Source organism: Suncus etruscus, chromosome 16 (assembly GCF_024139225.1).
Source record: "Suncus etruscus isolate mSunEtr1 chromosome 16, mSunEtr1.pri.cur, whole genome shotgun sequence".
Lineage (NCBI taxonomy): Eukaryota > Metazoa > Chordata > Mammalia > Eulipotyphla > Soricidae > Suncus > Suncus etruscus.
Window position 1 is genome coordinate 67,134,829 of NC_064863.1, and position 21,859 is coordinate 67,156,687.

General features: G+C 37.0%; 1 protein-coding gene across 1 annotated transcript in view; it reads left to right on the forward strand.

Moving 5' to 3' along the window:
• FRAS1 (Fraser extracellular matrix complex subunit 1) overlaps positions 1–21,859 on the forward strand; it is a 377,453-nt gene that overhangs the window by 141,351 nt on the left and 214,243 nt on the right. Inside the window, 5 exon segments of the mRNA XM_049789877.1 lie at positions 50–196; positions 4,365–4,505; positions 5,541–5,681; positions 13,881–14,021; positions 16,994–17,264. Of these exon segments, the coding sequence (XP_049645834.1) occupies positions 50–196; positions 4,365–4,505; positions 5,541–5,681; positions 13,881–14,021; positions 16,994–17,264 (841 nt within the window).

The following is a 21,859-nucleotide window of genomic DNA, read 5'->3' on the forward strand; positions in this document are numbered from 1 at the left end:
GTATTTGCAATTATAATCATCTGGTCATTCTCTTTCCCTCTCTGCTCAGCATGCAGTGCACAGTGTGGAAGCTGTGATTCACAGAACAGCTGTACTTCTTGCCGAGATCCAAACAAGGTCCTACTCTTTGGGGAGTGTCAGGATGAGGTCTGTGCTCCACAATACTATCTTGACTTCTCCACCAAGACTTGCAGAGGTAAAACATTCTGAATTGTGTGATGATTCTTTTTCTTATCAATGCCCCTTTATTATTGTCTAATTTCCCACATTTTGAAAATACCATCTCTTGTTTAGACTTTGCTGAAAGAAGTTATTGTGTATTTTTATCCATTCATTGAGGAAATATTTTGGAGTCCCTTTTATGTGCAAATAACAGAAATGATTACAGATGGCAAACTGAAAATATTGAATTTTAATGTATTCTTCTTGCTTCACCTAAGTGTTTCAATTAATATATATATATATATATATATATATATATATATATATATATATTAAAAATAAAACAACAGAAAAATTGGAGCTGGAGAGATAGTACATGGATTAAGGTTGCATGCAACCAATGCTGGTTCAATCCCCAACAGAGTATATGGTCTACTGAACAGGGCCACGAATTATCCTTGAGCACAGAGCCAGGAGAAAAACCTAATCAAATCCCATCCACCTATATCAGAAAACATTTAAAAGTCCAGATGATCTGATTGTCTGGCAAAGCTGGAGTTATTTTTGGGGGCAAGAACGGTTTTGGGCCATACCCAGTGCCTCTCAAGGGTTACTCCTGGCTATGTGCTCAGAAATTGTTCCTAGCTTGGGGGACCATATGGGGTGCTAAAGGATCGAACTGTGGTCCTGTGTGCAAGGCAAATGCCCTGCCACTGCACCACCGCTCCAGCTCCAAAAAGCTGGAGTTATAATCAAACAATGCAGCAGGATGAAATAGAGGTGACTTCATCTCTATTGGAGGCATCATAAGCTTCTTAGATACCACACCCAGCTCTTGTTCTATACTATCAGACCTATTTTACAGATTTTCATTACATCCCTGGATCCCATAAACTCTCTCACATACAATTCAAGATTACTGGATAGCAAGCACAGAGCAGTTAGGAATTGTATAATTTATGTATGTTAGCCTAATATTTTTCATAAAGTTTAATTTTATTAACTTTTTGTGCCTCTATAATATTTATGAATTAGGGGCCGAAGTGGTGGCATAGCAGTAGGGCGTTTGCCTTGCATGTGCCTGACCTAGGACAGACGGCAGTTCTATCCCCTGGCATCTCATATGGTCCCCCAAGCCAGGAGTTATTTCTGAGCACATAGCCAGGAGTAACCCCTGAGCATCACCGGGTGTGGCCCAAAACCCCTCAAAATTGTAAATTAAATATCATTGTGAAATTATTTTAATAATTCATAAGAATGTAGAATAAAAATCATTATGCAAAATACTACTTTTGCAAAATTGACATCACTTTGTGAATTCAGTTCTGTATCTTTCTTCCGCAGTTTATATTTTGGTATTTTTCATATAGTAAAACATTATATTTTTATAATAACTTTATTTAAGCAATGTGGTTACAAAATTGTTCATGATTGAGTTTCAGTTATATAATATACACCAACCTTCACCAGTGCACTTTTACTACTACCAGTGTCTCCTGTTTCCAAATAGTCTTAAGTGGAGACACAGCCCTTGAGTCTGTCTTCAGAGGAAATATCAAAAACCAAGTACTTTCCCCCTAATTTCCAAGCGTTAGAATTCCAGGAGTTCTTTGAGTGACAGAGCTTAGCCAAGGGAAACGAGTTAAGCAATGAATTTCTTTTATTCCTGTTCTATTTTCCTTCTTCATTCCACACTGGTTCTGCTAGAGAAGTGGAGGCTCATATGGAGATCAAGCATTTGTCAAGTAAACTTGGGATGCTTTAAGGCTTTGCAAAATTATGCACTTTCCATCCCAAAAAATTCTGCTTGGCTTTCAACTTAGGTGGTCTGCTCTGCTCCAGACTACAGAAGGCTCCTGCCCCTCCTTCTAACAAGCCGTTGTCAGTTTGTGGTGAAAAACAAGATTATCACAAATCCTCCCTGTTGTAAATGATTTCATAACTATGCTGGCAGTTTTCAAGGTTCTGTTTTAGGCATTTTCCCTTAGGACCGATTCAGTCAAATAAATGAGTGAGATTAACTTTATAAATCTTCTTGGAAGCACGGGTACTGTCGTGTACATTTTACCTGCCTCTTTGGTTCTTAGAAATATTGCATCAAGGAGAGAGAAAGGTGACAAGTGAGAGGGTTCTCCAGATTTTCAATAAGGGAAGATGGTGGTGAGGAAACTCTAAGCAGAGATATGTTCTTCAGAAAAAAAACTTTTGAGCTGTAAATATCTCTTTAGTTGTTACTGTGTTTCAGTGTTGGATGTACTGTTTAGCTCTATGTTTGTGTGAGACTCTCCCCATTTGTGTTTAGAAGCCTGGAGTTCATACCCTAAAATATATGATCCAGCGGTGTCAAGCTTGTTTGGCTAGGTGCTCAATTCTAACAGTGTTGGGGACCACGAGGTCCACTCTGCAATCCTTAGAGTCATGTGATCAAACTTGGGATTTCACATATGTCAGACAAGCCATCCCTTTGTGTTATCCTACAAACCCCCACATGCTTTATATGTATTTGTTTATTACTCTTCACAATAGCCATATGCAATAGTTACTATATTTATCCCCAGTTTATAGGTAAGGAAACTGAGGAAACTGAGGCAGATAATTTTTAAAGAAGGAGCCAGAGTGATAATACAACAACCGGGACATTTGCCTTGCATGCACCTAACCTGGGTTCAAATCCCAATACCCCTACACTCCATATCATCCCCCAGGCACTACCAGGAATAATTCTTGAGTACAGAGCCAGAAGTAAACCCTGAGCACTGCTTGGTATAGGTCCCAAACCAAAAATAAAGCACTTTTAAAAGAGAAAAAATGTGCAAATAAAAAGTGGCATAGTCATGACTTGTATACTTTCTTGTCCTCAAACCCCAGAGACTTAAACATGCTAACTTGTCCCAACTTCCATTTATGCAGCTAGAACTAGCATAACTTTTAACTCTCAAATATGATTTCTGAACTGGACCAAAATTGCCTGAGTAAAACATAAAACAAAACAAAGCTAGTCTGCAGTGGCAACACCTCTTATTTTTTAAAAAAGGATAAATATTTATTAAATTATTTGGGGAGGGGTCAGGCCACACTCATTGGTGCTCAGAGCTTACTTCTGGCTTTTCAATCAGGGTTCACTCTTTATCGTACCTGGAGAACTAAATATGGCACTGGAGATTGCACCTGGATTCACCATATAAAAGACATGTACCCTATCCATTGTACTATTTCTTCAAACCCAGGAAAGATAACTTTATTTATTTATTTATTTATTTATTTATTTATTTATTTATTTATTTGATTTTGGATTTATGTCCACAAGGAACTGTAATTAATAGTATTATAAGACAAAATATTAAAAAAAACTCAAAAGTGACTCATAGCAATAACAATATTTACAGCATGCTCTCCTCTGATGCTCTCCTGAGACTCACTATTTCTGATGTTGACTGTGATTATCTGCATTTGTCACAGTTTTCCTGGATTGCTTGGAGGTATATTAAAAGTTAGACCTCCTAGGACAGAAGGTCCTTGATGCAGGGTATAGATCTATTGTCTTGTTATATCTATTTAGTTTTGTCCTTCCTGTAGGTACTTGGTGAACAAATAAGCATGTGACTAAATCAATTCTACTCTCTAAATAAAATCCTCCATTATTTCATTAAACCCTTGCCTTCTGGAACATTCCCTATGTCCTATTTAACACGAGTATATATTGTTCTACAGCTGGTTTAGGAGAAGCAGTGATCCTAACCTGGTGTCAGTTGAGATGTAGACACATTCTCAATTTGGTTTTCCTAAAGTCTTACTTAGAAGACCCTGGGAAGAGCTCCAGACTAGATTTGAAAAGGCATATTTTCTCCTCCTAATAGCAGGCTTTGCATGAAGATCCGGTGGCACAAAGATAAAGAACTCTGGGGCCTGTGAAATTAAATGTAGTTGAACTGGCTCCTTGTTGGCCCTGCTGCCAAACAAACTCTGTTTTAGTGTGGAGTGATCGTTGTACATGCCCATGTCTAACATAATTAGCAAACACTAAACCTCCAAGCGGCATTCAGGCTGCTACAAGCAGAGCTATATTAGGCCTTACTTAGCTGACATGTTTCATGTTGTCCTCACTTTACCTCTTGCAGCTGCAGACAGTGTCCTTATTAATTAGTTGCTGGTTCCGAGGACGATTAGGAAGGTAGTCAATCTAATGTGCTCTTTCTTTCTAGAGTGTGATTGGAGTTGCAGTGCATGTACTGGGCCTCTGAGGACAGACTGCCTACAGTGCTTGGATGGCTACGTACTCCAGGATGGAGCTTGTGTGGAGCAGTGCTCGCCTTCATTTTACCGCCATTCAGGCATCTGTAAGAGTAAGTGCCCAGAGCCCTTGACCTGTTTTCGCCCAAACTTCTACCTTCTTGGATTTTTAACTGTTCTGAGAAGGAATAAATTTCCCTTCTGTCTTTCCCTACCCTCACCAAAATTCTGGTTTCTTTTAAGAGCTTTTTATTAAGTGTAAGGGAAATGATCCCTATACTGTTTTTCCTGTTCAAATATACTTAGTAAAATTTGGGAACAATCCGTATGAGAATCTTTAAAGTGCATAATCATCTACATATGTATGGTTTCCTTAAGAACTGAAGAGTTCTTTCCTTTAGCTATGGAAGTTTATACACTCTGGTTACTTGAGCACATGAGAGACATATGTTACTCTACCTGCCTCCCACAATACTCTACATTCCAGTTAGCTCATAAGCACCTTTCTTAGTCCTAGCACCTCTTTTCAACTTCACTTGATTTTTCTGGGCAGAGGCAGGACAGCATTTTCAGTGGTGCTTGGAGAACCATGCAATGACAGATATCAAAAATGGATCTCCTACATGCAAAATATATTCTAGTTCTCTGAGATTTCTCCCCAGATCTCAGCCTCATTTGATCACAAAATCTTACAAGCCTGAGGTACTACTCAGAATTCACAGGAGCATTTTTAGGAGACGATAACAGCTGACTAAGGTCAAAAGGATTGACACTTTTTCACTGAGTGAGTGAGTGATTGAGGGAAGCTGTACAGAGCCAAGGTTTGGATACTAGTTACAATAGTGATTAATAAATGTCATAATTTGTCAAGTACTTTTCATTGCTTAATTTAGTATTTCACAGACAGCTGGGTGGAACAGTATGTCCATTCTCACTTTATAAGAAAGAACATTGAAACTGGAAGATTTTGAGTAGCTAATCTCAAGGAACCCAGCTGGTCAAGACAACTTTAACAGCCTTGAACACTGCAGCATGCTTTGCCCCACTGACCAGGTTGCATTACTCATAATGCTCTAATGCTGCTGTGCAGTAAGGGCCAAGAACCTCTTTGAAAACCATGCATATTCCTGTTAACTTTTGTCTTTCAGGCTGTGATAGCTACTGCCTCCAGTGCCAAGGTCCCCGTGAATGTACCCGCTGTGAAGAGCCATTTCTCCTCTTAGAATCTCAGTGTGTCCAGGAATGTGGCAAGGGGTACTTTGCTGATCATATAAATCACAGATGCACAGGTAACTTGGATATCGTGCTGAGTTCTCTGGGAAAACATGAGGGCAGCAAATAAGTCAGTCAGGTGTGCCAGTGTTCAAGGGGAATCTGAATTAGAAGCAAAATGAAACTTGGAGCTTGATTTAAGTAATTGATGGTTTCCTGTTAGCATCTGCCTGTTGCTAGTTAAATAGAATCTAGAAGTGCAGGCCAATAATTCTCTTGCACAAATCAATATTGTCCTTAAAGGTCTTTATGGAAACAAAGCCAATATTTTATTGGATGTAGTGCTTATTTTGAACTAGGATGTGATATCCATTAAGAATAAATCTGTCCTATTGATATGAGCTTAGAACTATCAGTGTATAGAATAAATCATGGGTGACCCTGATATTGCCATAATATCTTTGTTGAATATACTCGTCTCACAGAACAATTTAGTGAGACTCACTGAGCTCTTATTAAAACTAAATTTTCACCCAAAGTCCTAATATCCTTGTAGACTGAATTATCCATAAATGTTTTCTTTAGTTTGTTTTCATCATTTCTCACAAAAATTATTACCATGTACCAACTTTAAAGGATACATCACATTTCATACAATGACAATTCATACTTGGAGATGGTATGGTGTTTTATATTTCATCAAGTTTCCTCTATTCACAGTATAATTCAATATTCAGCATAACCAGGTAGAAAATGGAGGACACTGTTAATTTTATATTACAGCTGAAAAAAATGAGACATAGAGTACTAAAAAGAGTTAAAATGAGATATTCAGTGTGTATAATTTATAGTTGCAAGAGTACACTAGCCAAAATATGGAAACAACCCAAATGACCAATTGTGGATGAATGGATCAAGAATTGGTGGTATTTATCCGCAATGGAATAGTATGCATATCCAGGAAAGAATAAAATCATATATTTTGCTGAAACATGGATGAAACTAGAGGATATCAATCTGTGTGAATCAGTCAGAAGTAGAATGTTCTCTTATATGTGGGACTTAAAAATTCACACCGAAAAACCGGCTAACCTTTGCAAAAGCTGGCTCCCTGTGTGTGACACCAGGCGGGGAAAATCCGCGAAAGTACACCGGCCCAGTGGGGCTCAGCTGTGAAAGACTGTGAGTGTGACCTGTCTATGTCTGTCTACTGTCCTCTTGCGTGAAACTCTTGCGAGTGGGGCAAAAAGAGGCTCAGAGGAGCACGGCCACTCCGCTTCGCTACGCGGCCGTGCACTCTTTCTAAGGAAAGAACTCCATTGCAACAAGAAGGAAAAATCACACTAAGAACGGCGCTATATCACAGAAGCAAACATTTCTCTCTGGACTGTCTTCTCTGTTGCATGCTCGGGCCTAAGATTTGACCCAGTGTGAGGCTTCATCCACGGAGGACTCCCCTCCCTTAGAGGCAAGTCAGCCCATCCAGAAAGGGAGGAGCCAGAGGAGTGTGCTGCCTACATCATATAGACAATGAATACCACTACAACACGTAGAAAAACCCACAATACAAGTGTGACAATGGGGAAACAACGCAGGCCAGCATCAGAATTAGAGAATGAAGATGACAATTCTGAGAACCAGATAATGACTGAACAACTAATCAACCTCTCAGGTAAGGACTTTAGACTAGCAATATGGAAGGTGCTCAACAGACTCCAAGAAACCATGGATCGAGTTGAACTGAACACTAATAAGAACCAAGAAAATATGAAGGCAGAAATGACAAAACTCCAAACTGAAATAACATGTCAACTAACAGGACTGAAAAAGTCAGTAAACGAAGTGAATGACAAAATGGATAAGCTCTGGGACAGGGTATCAGAAGCTGAGAATAGACTTGGTGCTGTGGAAGATGAGATACATAACAATTCCATACAGCAGGAGAGATTGGACAAAAAACTTAAAGCAAATGAGCAGACAATGGAAAAATTAGTCAAAGAATGGGAACAGACGAAAATAGAAGTCTATGATAAGATCAACAGAAACAACTTAAGAATCATTGGAGTCCCAGAGACCCAGGAAGAAAATTTCCAGGAAGAATCAATGGTCAAGAACATCATTAAAGAGAAACTTCCAGAGCTAAAGAATATATGTGATCAAATCCTGCATGCCCGAAGAGTACCAACCAAAAGAGACCCCAGAAAAACCACCCCAAGACACATCCTAGTCACAATGACAAATCCCACAGATAGAGACAGAATTCTGAAAACAGCAAGATCAAAAGGGGAAATCATGTTCAAGCAAGCTTCCCTGAGATTTACAGCGGACCTGTCACCAGAAACGCTCAATGCCAGAAAGCAGTGGTGGGATATTGTGACAAGACTGAATGAAATGAATGCTTCACCCAGAATACTATACCCAGCAAAACTCACTTTCCGGTTTGATGGAAGAATACATGGTTTCACAGACAAAAAACAGCTCAGAAACTTCACAGACACAAAACCAGTCTTAAGAGAAAAACTGAAAGACCTAATCTAAGACAAGACTACCCAAAAGACACACCAAATTTTGAAATAAAGATGGCGTTAAATCCCAGGACAATTCTTTCTCTCAACGTCAATGGACTAAATGCACCAGTTAAGAGACACAGAGTGGCTAAATGGATCAAAAAACTCAATCCAACCTTCTGCTGACTACAAGAAACGCACCTGAATAGTCAGAACAAACATAGACTCAAAATAAAAGGCTGGAGAAAAGTTATCCAAGCAAACAACACCCATAAAAAAGCTGGAGTGGCCATACTAATATCAGATAATGCAAACTTTATACTCAGGAAGGTTGTAAGGGACAAAGACGGACATTTTATATTAATCAAGGGGTACGTAGAGCAGGAAGAATTCACTCTCCTAAACATATATGCACCGAATGAGGGGCCAGCAAAATATTTAATACAACTGTTGACAAATCTGAAAAATAATATCAACAACAACACAATAATTGTGGGGGAACTTAACACGGCTTTGTCAACACTGGACAGGTCAACCAGACTGAAACCCAACAAGAATATACTAGACCTGAGGAGAGAAATGGAAGAAAGAGGCCTAGTGGATATATATAGGACACTCCATCCCCAGAAACCTGGATACACATTCTTCTCCAATGTACATGGGACATTCTCCAGGATAGACTACATGCTGGCACATAAAACATACCTCCATAAGATCAAGAGGATAGAAATTTTGCAGACTACCTTCGCTGACCACAAGGCTCTGAAATTATTTGTGAACTCCAAAGGGACTCAGAAGAAACACTTTAACACCTGGAAGTTAAACAGCCTCATGCTCAATAACCAGTGGGTCTGAGATGAAATCAAGGAGGAAATAAAAAGGTTCTTGGAAACAAATGACAATAAAGACACAAACTCTCAGAACTTATGGAACACTGCAAAAGCAGTACTGAGAGGAAAATTTATAGCTTTGCAAGCACACATCAGGAAGGAAGAAGGAGCTTACCTGAGTAGCTTAATGACACAGCTAATAGAACTAGAAAATGCTCAACAAAAGGACCCAAGAATAGGAAGACAGAAGGAAATAACAAAGCTGAGAGCAGAAATCAACGAAGTGGAAACTCAAAAAACAATCCGAAAGATCAACGAAAGCAGAAGTTGGTTCTTTGAAAAAATAAACAAGATTGATAGACCACTGGCAAACCTAACAAAGAAAGAGAGAGAGAAACTTGATAACTCGTATCAGGAATGAAAAAGGAGAGATCACTACTGATATGACAGAGATTCAAAGGGTAATCAGAAACTACTTTGAAAAACTCTATGCCACTAAAAATGAGAACCTGGAAGAAATGGATAAATTCTTGGACTCTTATAATCTTCCACGGTTGAAGGAAGAGGATGTAGCATATCTAAACACCCCCATCACCATTGATGAAATTAAAACAGTAATCAAATGTCTGCTGAAAAACAAAAGCCCAGGTCCAGATGGATTCACTAATGAATTCTATCAAACTTTCCAAGAGGAACTACTGCCAATCTTGGCAAGACTCTTTCATGAAATTGAACAAACAGAAACACTTCCAAATAGCTTTTATGAAGCCAACATCACCTTGATACCTAAACCAGACAGAGACGCTACCAAAAAAGAAAATTACAGACCAATATCACTGATGAATGCAGATGCAAAGATCCTCAACAAAATCCTGGCAAATAGGATTCAATGCCTCGTTAAGAAGATCATCCACTACGATCAAGTAGGTTTCATCCCAGGAATGCAAGGCTGGTTTAACATCCGTAAATCTATCAACATAATACACAACATCAATAACAAGAAAAATAAAAACCACATGATCATATCAATAGATGCAGAGAAAGCATTTGATAAGGTCCAACACCCATTCTTGATCAAAACTCTCAGCAAGATGTGAATGGAGGGTACCTTTCTCAATATAGTGAAGGCCATCTACCACAAGCCAGTGGCAAATATTATCCTCAATGGAGAAAAACTGAAAGCCTTCCCTCTAAATTCTGGCACAAGACAAGGCTGTCCTCTCTCACCACTCCTATTCAACATAGCACTGGAAGTACTTGCTATAGCGATTAGGCAAGAAAAGGATATCAAGGGAATCCAGATAGGAAAGGAAGAAGTCAAGCTCTCACTGTTTGCAGATGACATGATACTCTACTTAGAAAACCCTAAAGACTCTATCAAAAAGCTTCTAGAAACAATAGACTCATATAGCAAGGTGGCAGGCTACAAAATTAACACACAAAAATCAATGGCCTTTCTATATACCAATAGTAATAAGGATGAAATGGACATTAAGAAAACAACCCCATTCACAATAGTACCACACAAACTCAAATATTTTGGAATCAACTTGACTAAATATGTGAAGGACCTATACAAAGAAAACTATAAAACTCTGCTCCAAGAAATAAGAGAGGACACACGGAAATGGAAACACATACCCTGCTCATGGATTGGCAGGATTAACATCATCAAAATGTCAATACTCCCCAAGGCATTATACAGATTTAATGCCATCCCTCTAAAGATACCCATGACATTCTTCAAAGAAGTGGATCAGACACTTTTGAAATTCATTTGGAACAATAAACACCCTCGAATAGCTAAAGCAATCATTGGGAAAAAGAATATGGGAGGAATTACTTTTCCCAACTTTAAACTGTACTACAAAGCAACAGTTATCAAAACAGCATGGTATTGGAATAAGGATAGGTCCTCAGATCAGTGGAATAGGCTTGAATACTCAGAAAATGTTCCCCAGAGATACAACCATCTAATTTTTGATAAAGGAGCAGGAAATCCTAAATGGAGCAGGGAAAGCCTCTTCAACAAGTGGTGTTGGCACAATTGGATAGCCACTTGCAAAAAATTAAACTTAGACCCCCAGCTAACATCATGTACAAAGGTAAAATCCAAATGGATTAAAGACCTCGATATCAGCCCCAAAACCATAAGATATATAGAACAGCACATAGGCAAAACACTACAGGACATTACAGGCATCTTCAAGGAGGAAACTGCACTCTCCAAGCAAGTGAAAGCAGAGATTAACAGATGGGAATATATTAAGCTGAGAAGCTTCTGCACCTCAAAGGAAATAGTGCCCAGGATACAAGAGCCACCCACTGAGTGGGAGAAACTATTCACCCAATACCCATCAGATAAGGGGCTAATCTCCAAAATATACAAGGCACTGACAGAACTTTACAAGAAAAAAACATCTAACCCCATCAAAAAATGGAGAGAAGAAATGAACAGACACTTTGACAAAGAAGAAATACGCATGGCCAAAAGACACATGAAAAAATGTTCCACATCACTAATCATCAGGGAGATGCAAATCAAAACAACGATGAGATACCACCTCACACCCCAGAGAATGGCACACATCACAAAGAATGAGAATAAACAGTGTTGGCGGGGATGTGGAGAGAAAGGAACTCTTATCCACTGCTGGTGGGAATGCTGTCTAGTTCAACCTTTATGGAAAGCAATATGGAGATTCCTCCAAAAACTGGAAATCGAGCTCCCATACGATCCAGCTATACCACTCCTAGGAATATACCCTAGGAACACAAAAATACAATACAAAAACCCCTTCCTTACACCTATATTCATTGCAGCTCTATTTACCATAGCAAGACTCTGGAAACAACCAAGATGCCCTTCAACAGACGAATGGCTAAAGAAACTGTGGTACATATACACAATGGAATATTATGCAGCTGTCAGGAGAGATGAAGTCATGAAATTTTTTTTTTTTTTTTTTTGGTTTTTGGGTCTCACCCGGCAGTGCTCAGGGGTTACTCCTGGCTCCAGGCTCAGAAGTCGCTCCTGGCAAGCATGGGGGACCATATGGGACGCCGGGATTCGAACCGATGACCTTCTGCATGAGAGGCAAACGCCTTACCTCCATGCTATCTCTCCGGCCCCGAAGTCATGAAATTTTCCTATACATGGATGTACATGGAATCTATTATGCTGAGTGAAATAAGTCAGAGAGAGAGAGAAAAACGCAGAATGGTCTCCCTCATCTATGGGTTTTAAGAAAAATGAAAGACATTCTTGTAATAATAATTTTCAGACACAAAAGAGAAAAGAGCTGGAAGTTCCAGCTCACCTCAGGAAGCTCACCACAAAGAGTGATGAGTTTAGTTAGAGAAATAACTACATTTTGAACTGTCCTAATATTGAGAATGTATGAGGGAAATGTAGAGCCTGTTTAGGGTACAGGCGGGGGTTGGGTGGGGAGGAGGGGGATTTGGGACTTGGGTGATGGGAATGTTGCACTGGTGATGGGTGGTGTTCCTTTTATGACTGAAACCCAAACACAATCATGTATGTAATCAAGGTGTTTAAATAAAAAAAAAATTAAAAAAAAATTCACACCAAAGTATCAACAAATAAGCCAACGGCAACATAATGGGAGAACTGATTCATACAACTGAGTTTGTACAGAGGAGTGTTTGTACAGTGTTTTGTACAGGAGTTTATACAGTGGAGTATTGGCATTATTGGAGATGGCCATTCTGTTGATGATGTAGGGTTGGAATTATGTGCTTGTGAAATCATCAATAACAGTACTGTAACTCATAGAACCTCACTCAATTAAAAATTATTTTAAAAAATAAGATAGTATGGGGGCCGGAGAGATAGCATGGAGGTAAGGCATTTGCCTTTCATGCAGAAGGATGGTGGTTCAAATCCCGGCATCCCACATGGTCCCCCGTGCCTGCCAGGGGTGATTTCTGAGCGTAGAGCCAGGAGTAACCCCTGAGCACTGCCGGGTGTGACTAAAAAACCAAAAAAAAAAAAATGACATAGTAAAACCACATATTCTGATTTAATCCTGGGACCTAAACAATCTATAACATAAACTGAACCAATGAAATAGAAAACAGGCCCCTGAGCACCACTACTGATGTGGTTCTAGTGGTCTCCAGCTCCACAGGACTAAAAGAGCTTCACATTATTGGGTCTTGGCATTGAATCATCTGGTTCTGTTGACCAGACATTGTTGAGCACAACTTCTGGCCTCCTTGGACACTACTTGGTACACCCTCCCCAAAGAGAAGCAAAAGCATTAGGCAGCAAAGAAATTTTTTATGAAACATGAAAAAATTATTAACTTAGCCCAAAGAAATAATAATATAGTTTTTTAAATAGCTTGTTCTACTCATACATTTAACATGGTAGTCATAGCAATATTGGTAATATAAAAGTAGCAATGGTAATAGAAGTGCAATGGAATAATACTTTTGTGTGATGGGCACTGTTCTAAATTCATGCCACATATTACATGTGATGCTTTCAACAGTTATTTGCATTAGATGCTTTTGATATCTCCATTTTCCAAAAGAAAACTTTCAGAACAAATTATTTTAAAAAAATGTGCTCAATAGACTGGAGCAATAGCACAGTGGTAGGAGATTTGCCTTGCATGCGGCTGACCCAGGATGGACCTCGGATCGATCCCCGGCATCCCATATGGTCCCCCAAGCCAGGAGCGATTTCTGAGAGTCACCAGTGTATCCCCTCAAATAAAAGAAAAGAAGAGAAAAGAAAAAAGTGCTCAAGCTCTCAATACCCAAAATGGGTCTTAACTATCATAATCTGCCTCTCTTACAAGCCAATATAGCTAATTATTTTGAGGGACAGTGCTTTGAGCCACATCTGGTGTCACTCATATCTCACTCCTGGCTCTCTCGTACCTTATTTAATTTTTTCTTTCTTTGGTAGCCTGCCCACAGGGATGCTTGCAGTGCCACCACATGGACCGGTGTTATATCTGTGACCATGGATTTTTCCTGAAGAGTGGCCTCTGCATTGCCAACTGTATTCCTGATTTCTCTGTTCATGCTACTAATGAAACATGTTCTGGTAAGTGCTTGTCCTTGGATGGTCTGGTGAATCCACCTGTAATTTTCCCTACAATGATTGAGTTTGCAGATACATTTGATATAAAAGAAAGGTTCTTATTCTGAGAAAGCCTCTGGTATAGCAAGAAAAAAATCTTTGTAGAAATTTTTATGAGATGACTCCACATCTGAGATCTTTGAAAAGAGCCAATATTGGTTTTAAAAGTCATTATAAATACCAACCCCCCAAAGTTACAACAAATAGATGAAAAATTTGGCATAACATTTAACTGTAGTCACAATGTAGAAAATTGCATTTATGTATTTAATGTATAATACAATGTAGAAAATACATTTGTACACTTTAAGATATTGCTTATTATATATAAATTAAATAATTCATTATGCCACATTATAGTGATGTTTCCTTTGTGCAAACACTGAAGATAATTGATAAATAAATAATAGATAGTATGAGGAACTCCATAAGGTTCATACATTTAAAGCAAATAGATTTTAGGCCATATAGCTAGCCATTAAATAAAAGGTAGCATTTTAAAGGAATAGATCTAGTGTTGTTCAAAATGATAATAACACTTCACCTTAAATAAAAAGAGAATTAAATTTAAATTAAATCTAATTTTGAATTCCACAATTTATATAGATGAATGAAATTTAGAAGCCATTTATATCTGAGCATTTCTTGGTTACATGAGACATATTTTAACATCTGTACTCATCCTTTTTTGTTTTCATTATTATTTAATAAAGTTAAGTATTTAATCACTAAGTGATTTATAGTTACAAAATTGTTTGTGTTTGAGTTTTAGTCATACAACAGTCAACATCTATTCCTTCACCAGTGCTCATTTTATTTTCTGCCACAATGTCCTATTCTTATCTACATTTCTGATTTCTAAAGATATTAAGATTTCACATGGGAGAAAAAAATTCTTCATTTATTTTTTGAGAGATTCTTCTGCAACCTGAATTACTTGGGAATCAGTTAAATTATCTTGGGGTATGTGAGACATACATAATACATACATAATGTGAGGCAGCTTGCAAAAATGTATTTGCTTTTATTACAATAACTTCAATATTAGTATCCCTGAAATTTAGCATTGTCAAGCAGTCTTGCCTCACCCAATTGTAAAAGAAACATTACCAACTTGAATCTAGACACAGGATGAATTTCTACATCCTGGTCAAAAAATTCCAGGTTACCCATCAGACATTTCTTATGGATAAAAGATGCACAATTCTTTTACCAAAATGCATGTTTTACATAAATTCTGAATATAAGCCTCATCATTCTCATTCATTATCAATTAATTGATGCTGTTCTAAAAATCATATTAGCCTCTTTTCTTGCTTTGAATGAATCTGTTGGTCCCATAGATGTTTTAATAGATGCATTGGAATACATCCATTGTTCTCAAGTTTGACAGGGTATTAGGATTACCCGTAAACATAAAATAGCTGAGGTTCTACCCTTGGACATTTTTGAAATCTCTGGTAGTGAGACTGAATTAACATTTTTATACAATTAAATCTCCATTTGATTCTTGATTATGATTATTGAGATATGTTTTATATGAGCTAGAATTTACTAATTAAAGTATAAAATTCAGACACTTTTAGAATATCACATAATTAGAAACCATTACCATGATGTAATTCCAGGAATCTAATCAATATAAAAAGAAATCCATTAACTATCAACAACTTTTTCCCTCTGGTTTCCTTGTTTTGTTCTACTTGTTCTACTTGTTTTGTCTTTGGGTCACACCCAGCAATATTCAGGAGTTACTACTAACTTTTCACTCAGGAATTACTCCTAACAGTGCTTGAGAACCATATGAGGTGCGAAGGATCAATTGCCTTACCTGCTAAACTATCTTTCTGGTCCCTGATCTACTTTCTGTATCTGCAAATATGCTCACTCTAGACATTTTACACAAAAGGAAACATACAATTTATATTATTTTATTTCTGACATAGTTTGAGTTAGTCCAAGTGATAAATATGTGTATGTGCTGCTACATAGTTTCTTTTAATGGCTGAATAAGAATGCATTCTGTTGATATACTGCATTTCTTTGATCCATCTATCCATTAATGAATATATTTGTGTTTATTTCAACTTTTGACTTATAAAAACATGCTATGATTGTTTATGTATAAATTTTATGCAATAATATGTTTAAAAATATCTGTATTTTTAGTTCTCTCAGGGATGAATTTTCTGGGTCATCTAGTAGTTTTAAATTTGTTTGAAAATATTGCCAAATTGTTTTTCCTAAGCTATAGCACCATTTGACATCCCAAACAGCAATGGATGATAGTTTCAATTTATCACATCCTCAAAAGAACACTTTTATTGTCCTTATTAGATATTGTGAAGTGGCATCTCACTGAAGTTTTAATTTATATTTTTCTGAAGACTTACACAGTCCAAAACATTTTAATGTACTCATTAACCTTTTGTATGTCTTCTAAATGAAGACAGATTATTCACCGTTTTTAAATTGAGTTGTCTTTCATTGAGTTGTAAGAGTTCTTTATATGTTTTCATTACAAGACCCTTTTCAGAAAAAAGATTTTAAATTATTTTTTACCACTCAGTCTTCACATTTTTGCTGGTTTTCTTTGAGGCAAAAGACTATTTTAAACATCCGATTTATCTATGTTTTTAAAATTTTGTTTCTTTACTTTTATTGCCATAGCTAGAGAAGCATTGCTTAATTAAACATCACATAGGTCTGCTCTGATATTTTAAACCAAGGTAATGGTTGAGTATTGAGATCTTATATTATCCTCATTTGTATCTTCGTAAAAGCCACTGAATGAGGAAGTGACTGATGGAATATGAAATTATAATCATTCATTTTTGTGCCTCTGAATGAATATTACTAATCTATGTTTTTAATAAAGTATCCAGTTACCAATTATACCAACTAAGTATACTGACATGGCTTCATATGTTTTTCAGGAAAAATGCACACTCCTACTCTTTATATAAATGGTTCCCTCACTCTTGCCATTGGTTCGATGAAGCCACTGGATTTTTCCCTTCTGAATGTACGAGACCAGGATGGCAGCGTTGAAGACCTCCTTTTCCATGTTGTGAGCACTCCTACCAATGGTCAGCTAGTGTTTTCAAGGAATGGAAAAGAAGTCCAGCTTGACAAGGCTGGTCATTTTAGCTGGAAAGATGTACACGAGAAAAAAGTGCGTTTTGTGCACAGCAAAGAAAAGCCCAGGTGACTTTATGCCGTGTTGTTCTCCTCCTGGCTCTGACTCATTAAGGTTTACCCTCCCACTCCTTTTTTCAGAAGTGACCCATTCCCTTCTCCATTAAGGACACATGCTTTCAGCTGCCTGCCTTCATTTCACTATAACTGCTCAGAGAGTGCTTGTGTGAAGGGCAGTTAATCACTTAATCACATAATTATATGTAATTCTCTGCTGTAACAGCGAAGTTCCTACTACAATTGCTCAGTTTGGGGATTAGCAGAAACAGAATTGCTTCCATATCTAGATGCTACAGCTGCTTCGTCAGCATTGGGAAATATACCTTGAGGACCAATTCTATGATTTTCGAGAAATTGTGTGATTCCTAGAACCTCAGAGTTCAAAAGCAGCAAAGAGTCATATGAATTTCCTGTTATCCATTGGATACCTTTAAATGTCGCTAATTTTTAAGCCTCATTCACTTTTGCTCTATGTTTAACACACTTCTTGATGTTTTTCCAATCCAGCTGACATGTGCTTGAAAAGTGAAATTGATTGTTAACACCAACCCAAGCAAAAATAGGCATAAATTAAAAAAGAAAACCTACTATACAGAAATCAGAGAATGTACCCCAAATATTAGCTTCTTGGATTATCCTTACCCCTGTCTGCTCAGAAGACTATATATGTAAACAAGAAATTGAAACTCAGGGCATAGAGATACCATTATTCCTAATTGAAATATTTATATAATATGTAAATTATAGAATATATTTATTTTATAATTATACAATATACTTATTGTATAATTATAAATTAATAGTATATAATATTGATATTATAAGTAATATAAAACTATAATAAATAACATTAGATTTTATATTACATAAAATTATTTCTTTAATTTTTTTAATTTTTATTGTAGCCAAAGTGAATTACAAATCTTTCACAGTATAATATATATAATATATAAGTACATTGAATATACTTATATATAAGTATATTGTATAATTATATAATATATTACTAGTATATAATATTGATATTACAAATCATATAAAACTATAATAAATAACATTAGTTTTTATATTACATAAAATCATTTCTTTAATTTTTATTGTAGTCAAAGTGAATTACAAATCTTTCACAGTAATATTTAAGGTACATAGTGAGAATGATTAAGGGGAATTCCCACCACCAGTGTTGTTTCCCACTGTCCCTTTTCTCAGGATACGTCCCACTTCTCCCTTCTTCGTTCCCAGGATGCTAGTGTAACTGATCCCCACTTGTACAGCTTGTTGTAGATTGGATATTGATTCTGTTGTCGTTGACTTTGGGTTTGGTGTTCAAATATCTGATCACTTTTTATTTCCACTAAATGCATAGGCACAGTAAATATTGGGGATATTAGAAAGGGAATTCCCTTTAGAAGCATACTGTAATGGGAATAACTATAGGCTCCGTACAGGCTCTTTCTCTCTTCCTTGGGTCCTTTTGTGCTGTCTGGAAACTTTATGCTCAGTCGTGGATGATAAAATGAGACCTCTGTAACTAGAGATCTCGGTGTTTGCACAGGTCATAGGATGGAGAGGTTTTTTTTATCAAGATTTGTACTAGAGGACAGTTGGAGAGAGAAGTTTTTGGCATTCTTTTTTTTATTGCAATTTAACATTGTGATGTTAGTAATCTCTAAGGGTCACTTATAGGAACAAGAATAACTAATTACTAATTGCCATGAGTCAGGCACTGTGCTGAGAATATTATATAAATTATGTGTTTTTATTCCTACACTGTGGGTAGACTATAGAGGATACTTTAGAGGATATATATTATATTGTCCGAGGTCTTTGAATATGAAGCTAAAACTCCCACCCACAGCTCTCTAATTCCACAAATCTTTTTTTGTCCACTATAGTTTCTGCTTCCTTAATAATTCTGGGGCATACTTAGTTTTAGGCATGTTTTAATCCTCAAGGGGAAAAATAAAACCATTCTATAGAGAACTATTTCTACAGAAATGAAGCTTCAACTAATGGTGTTTGATGCCATAGAAATACTCTTGAAATTCTCGCTCCATTTCAAGCTTTTGTTTTGTTCTCATTTTTTTTTTTGTGTAACACACAAAGTATACCACAATTATCATGCAATACTAATAGCTATTTGTCACGGAACCAATTTGTGGAACTTATAAATACCATAGACAACCAAAGCCAACCCTTTTAGTTCCTTAGCCTCTCTCATGTTTCATCACGTTTTCTTGCATTGTCAGCTTTGCACCCTGAAAAGGAGCGACGAATAGTAGCTCTTTGGGGGCGGAAATTCTTTCAGCATTCCACTTTTGTGTTACACACTGTAATTTTGTAGTTTTTTATTTAAAATATGTACAAAAGAAAGAATAAAAGGAATAGTAAAATGAGGTTGGCAGGAACTCATGAAAAAGGAAATTTTATACAAGTAAATATACACAAATATATAAGGCATCCACGTCTCTGAATGATCCAAAAACAAATGTTTGTATTCTGTTTTGTTTTCCCCCATGAAGATAGTGACATCGGTTTTTTTGAATTTGATTTAAGGTTTTTTTTTCCTATATTATCCTCTTTTTTTTTTTTTTTGTTAGTTTTGGAGATTAAACCCAGATGTGCTCAGGGCTTACTCTTTGCTTTTGCCCAGGGATCACTCCTAACAGAGATTGAGGGATCCTAATGGTGCTGGGCTCAAAATTGGGTCAGCTGTTTACAAGTCAAGCACTTTACTCAGCTGTACTAGCTTTTGGATTTCTTTCTGAGGAGAAAAATTGCTGAAAAGGATAGGACAATCTAAATAAAGCCATAGTTATCATGATGAAGTGACCTCACTGAAATGCTTCCGTAGTTATTGCAACCTTGATGCCATCAAAAGACAATTTTACCATTTGGTTGGAATTGAACCCTTTCTTCATGCTTTCTGCTACCTCAATTGTATTATCTTAAAGTCTAGGCATGGGATTGGAGAGAGGCAGGATTGATGTGGTGCAGAAGTGTCAGGGAGATGACTCAAGGCTAGAAAACAATCACAATTTCTGGCAATGTATGGTCCACTGAGCATCTCATAGTTTAGACGTAGCCCTTGTGACATCTATGCCTCACTAGGCATGAACTGCATCACATAATTAGGCCCAAGTATTGAACCATTTGGTTATGTTATATTGCTAGGCCCTTAAGCCCCCAAGCACTGCTTGGGAGCCCACCCTGCAAGTAAAATAAATGAGGCAGGAAGTATGTTGGAATACAGGAAAGATAACTTTTAAAAATCAATTTTTCTGTAGTATAGTTTTCATTCAATAAAATATCCTGCTTTTAGTGAAATATAAACATTCGTTAACACTCAAAGTATGTGAGTGTTATATAGGTTAAATAATAGGTTCTTGCAGTCTTAAGCCAACAACCACAGTCAAGATATAAAGCAGATACTTTGCCCCCCCCCCCCGTTGTTTCTTTTGTAGCTTCTTCCTTCTTCTCAAAACTTTGAAAAGCACTAGTCTGTTTTCTACCCCTCAATAATTATCCTTTCTGAAATATTATGTGAGTGGAATCAAATAGTATATAATCTTTATTTCTGGGATTTACTATAATGCTTTTGAGATTCCGCCACATTCTTTCAGTGTATATCTAGTTCACGAATACCTGTTACAGAACTTGAAAAACAAAGGTTCTTTTAGCAGACTGGAGTTTAAAACGTGCTAGTGTGTTAATGATACGTCTGAGGAGGCAACAGTGACTTCTTTGCTGGTTTGTCTCCCATCTTCCCTTTTACTCATCTGAAGATGTTGAAATAATACTCTTTCACAGGAAATAGGAACCGCAGAAAATAATCTTATTTTGTATACTAATTAGAACCTTTGGATGCAAGTAATGGAAATCTATTTGAACTAGATTGAGGTAACTTGTAATGTTTATTATGGATAACATTATGGGACTGGCTCAGTTCTCAAAAGAATTAAGGTATATTGGGTTTCAGAGCAAGAACAGAGCACAGAATTAGGAATGGGAAATAGGAGTCTTCTCATCTCAGTGTCTCTGTTCATCATTCATCAGACCATGGTCCACAATCTCATAGATATGATAGACTGTGATTTCCTAAAGTCACATGGGGCCTTCAGGCTAATTCCTACTTTCCAAAAGATAGCTTTCATTCTCTGACCCCACATTACATATATGTGTATATGTAACACAGTGTAGTCATCTAATCCAAATATTATTTCAAATATCATTATTTGGAGATCACAGCCATGAATCTGAAAGGGTTTAGGAAGAGGGTCTGCAGGAGAAATAAATCATTAAGAAATAGTCAGCTACTATGAACAATTTCACTCTCCTGTTAGACCATTATCTTATAATATATTACTAACTTGTCTTGGCCTAACTACTGTTTCCAATCTATTATATATTTCACTTAGATTTTAGTTTTACTTTTGGACACACCCAGCAGTGCTCAGTGCTGCTCTTGGCCCTGTTCTCAAGCATCATTTCTAGTGAGGCTTTGGAAACTATTTGGGGTGACAGAAGTTGAAGCCAGACTCACTGTATATAAGGAAAGCATTATATTATCTCTTCAGCCCCTATTTATTCCACTTAAAATAGAA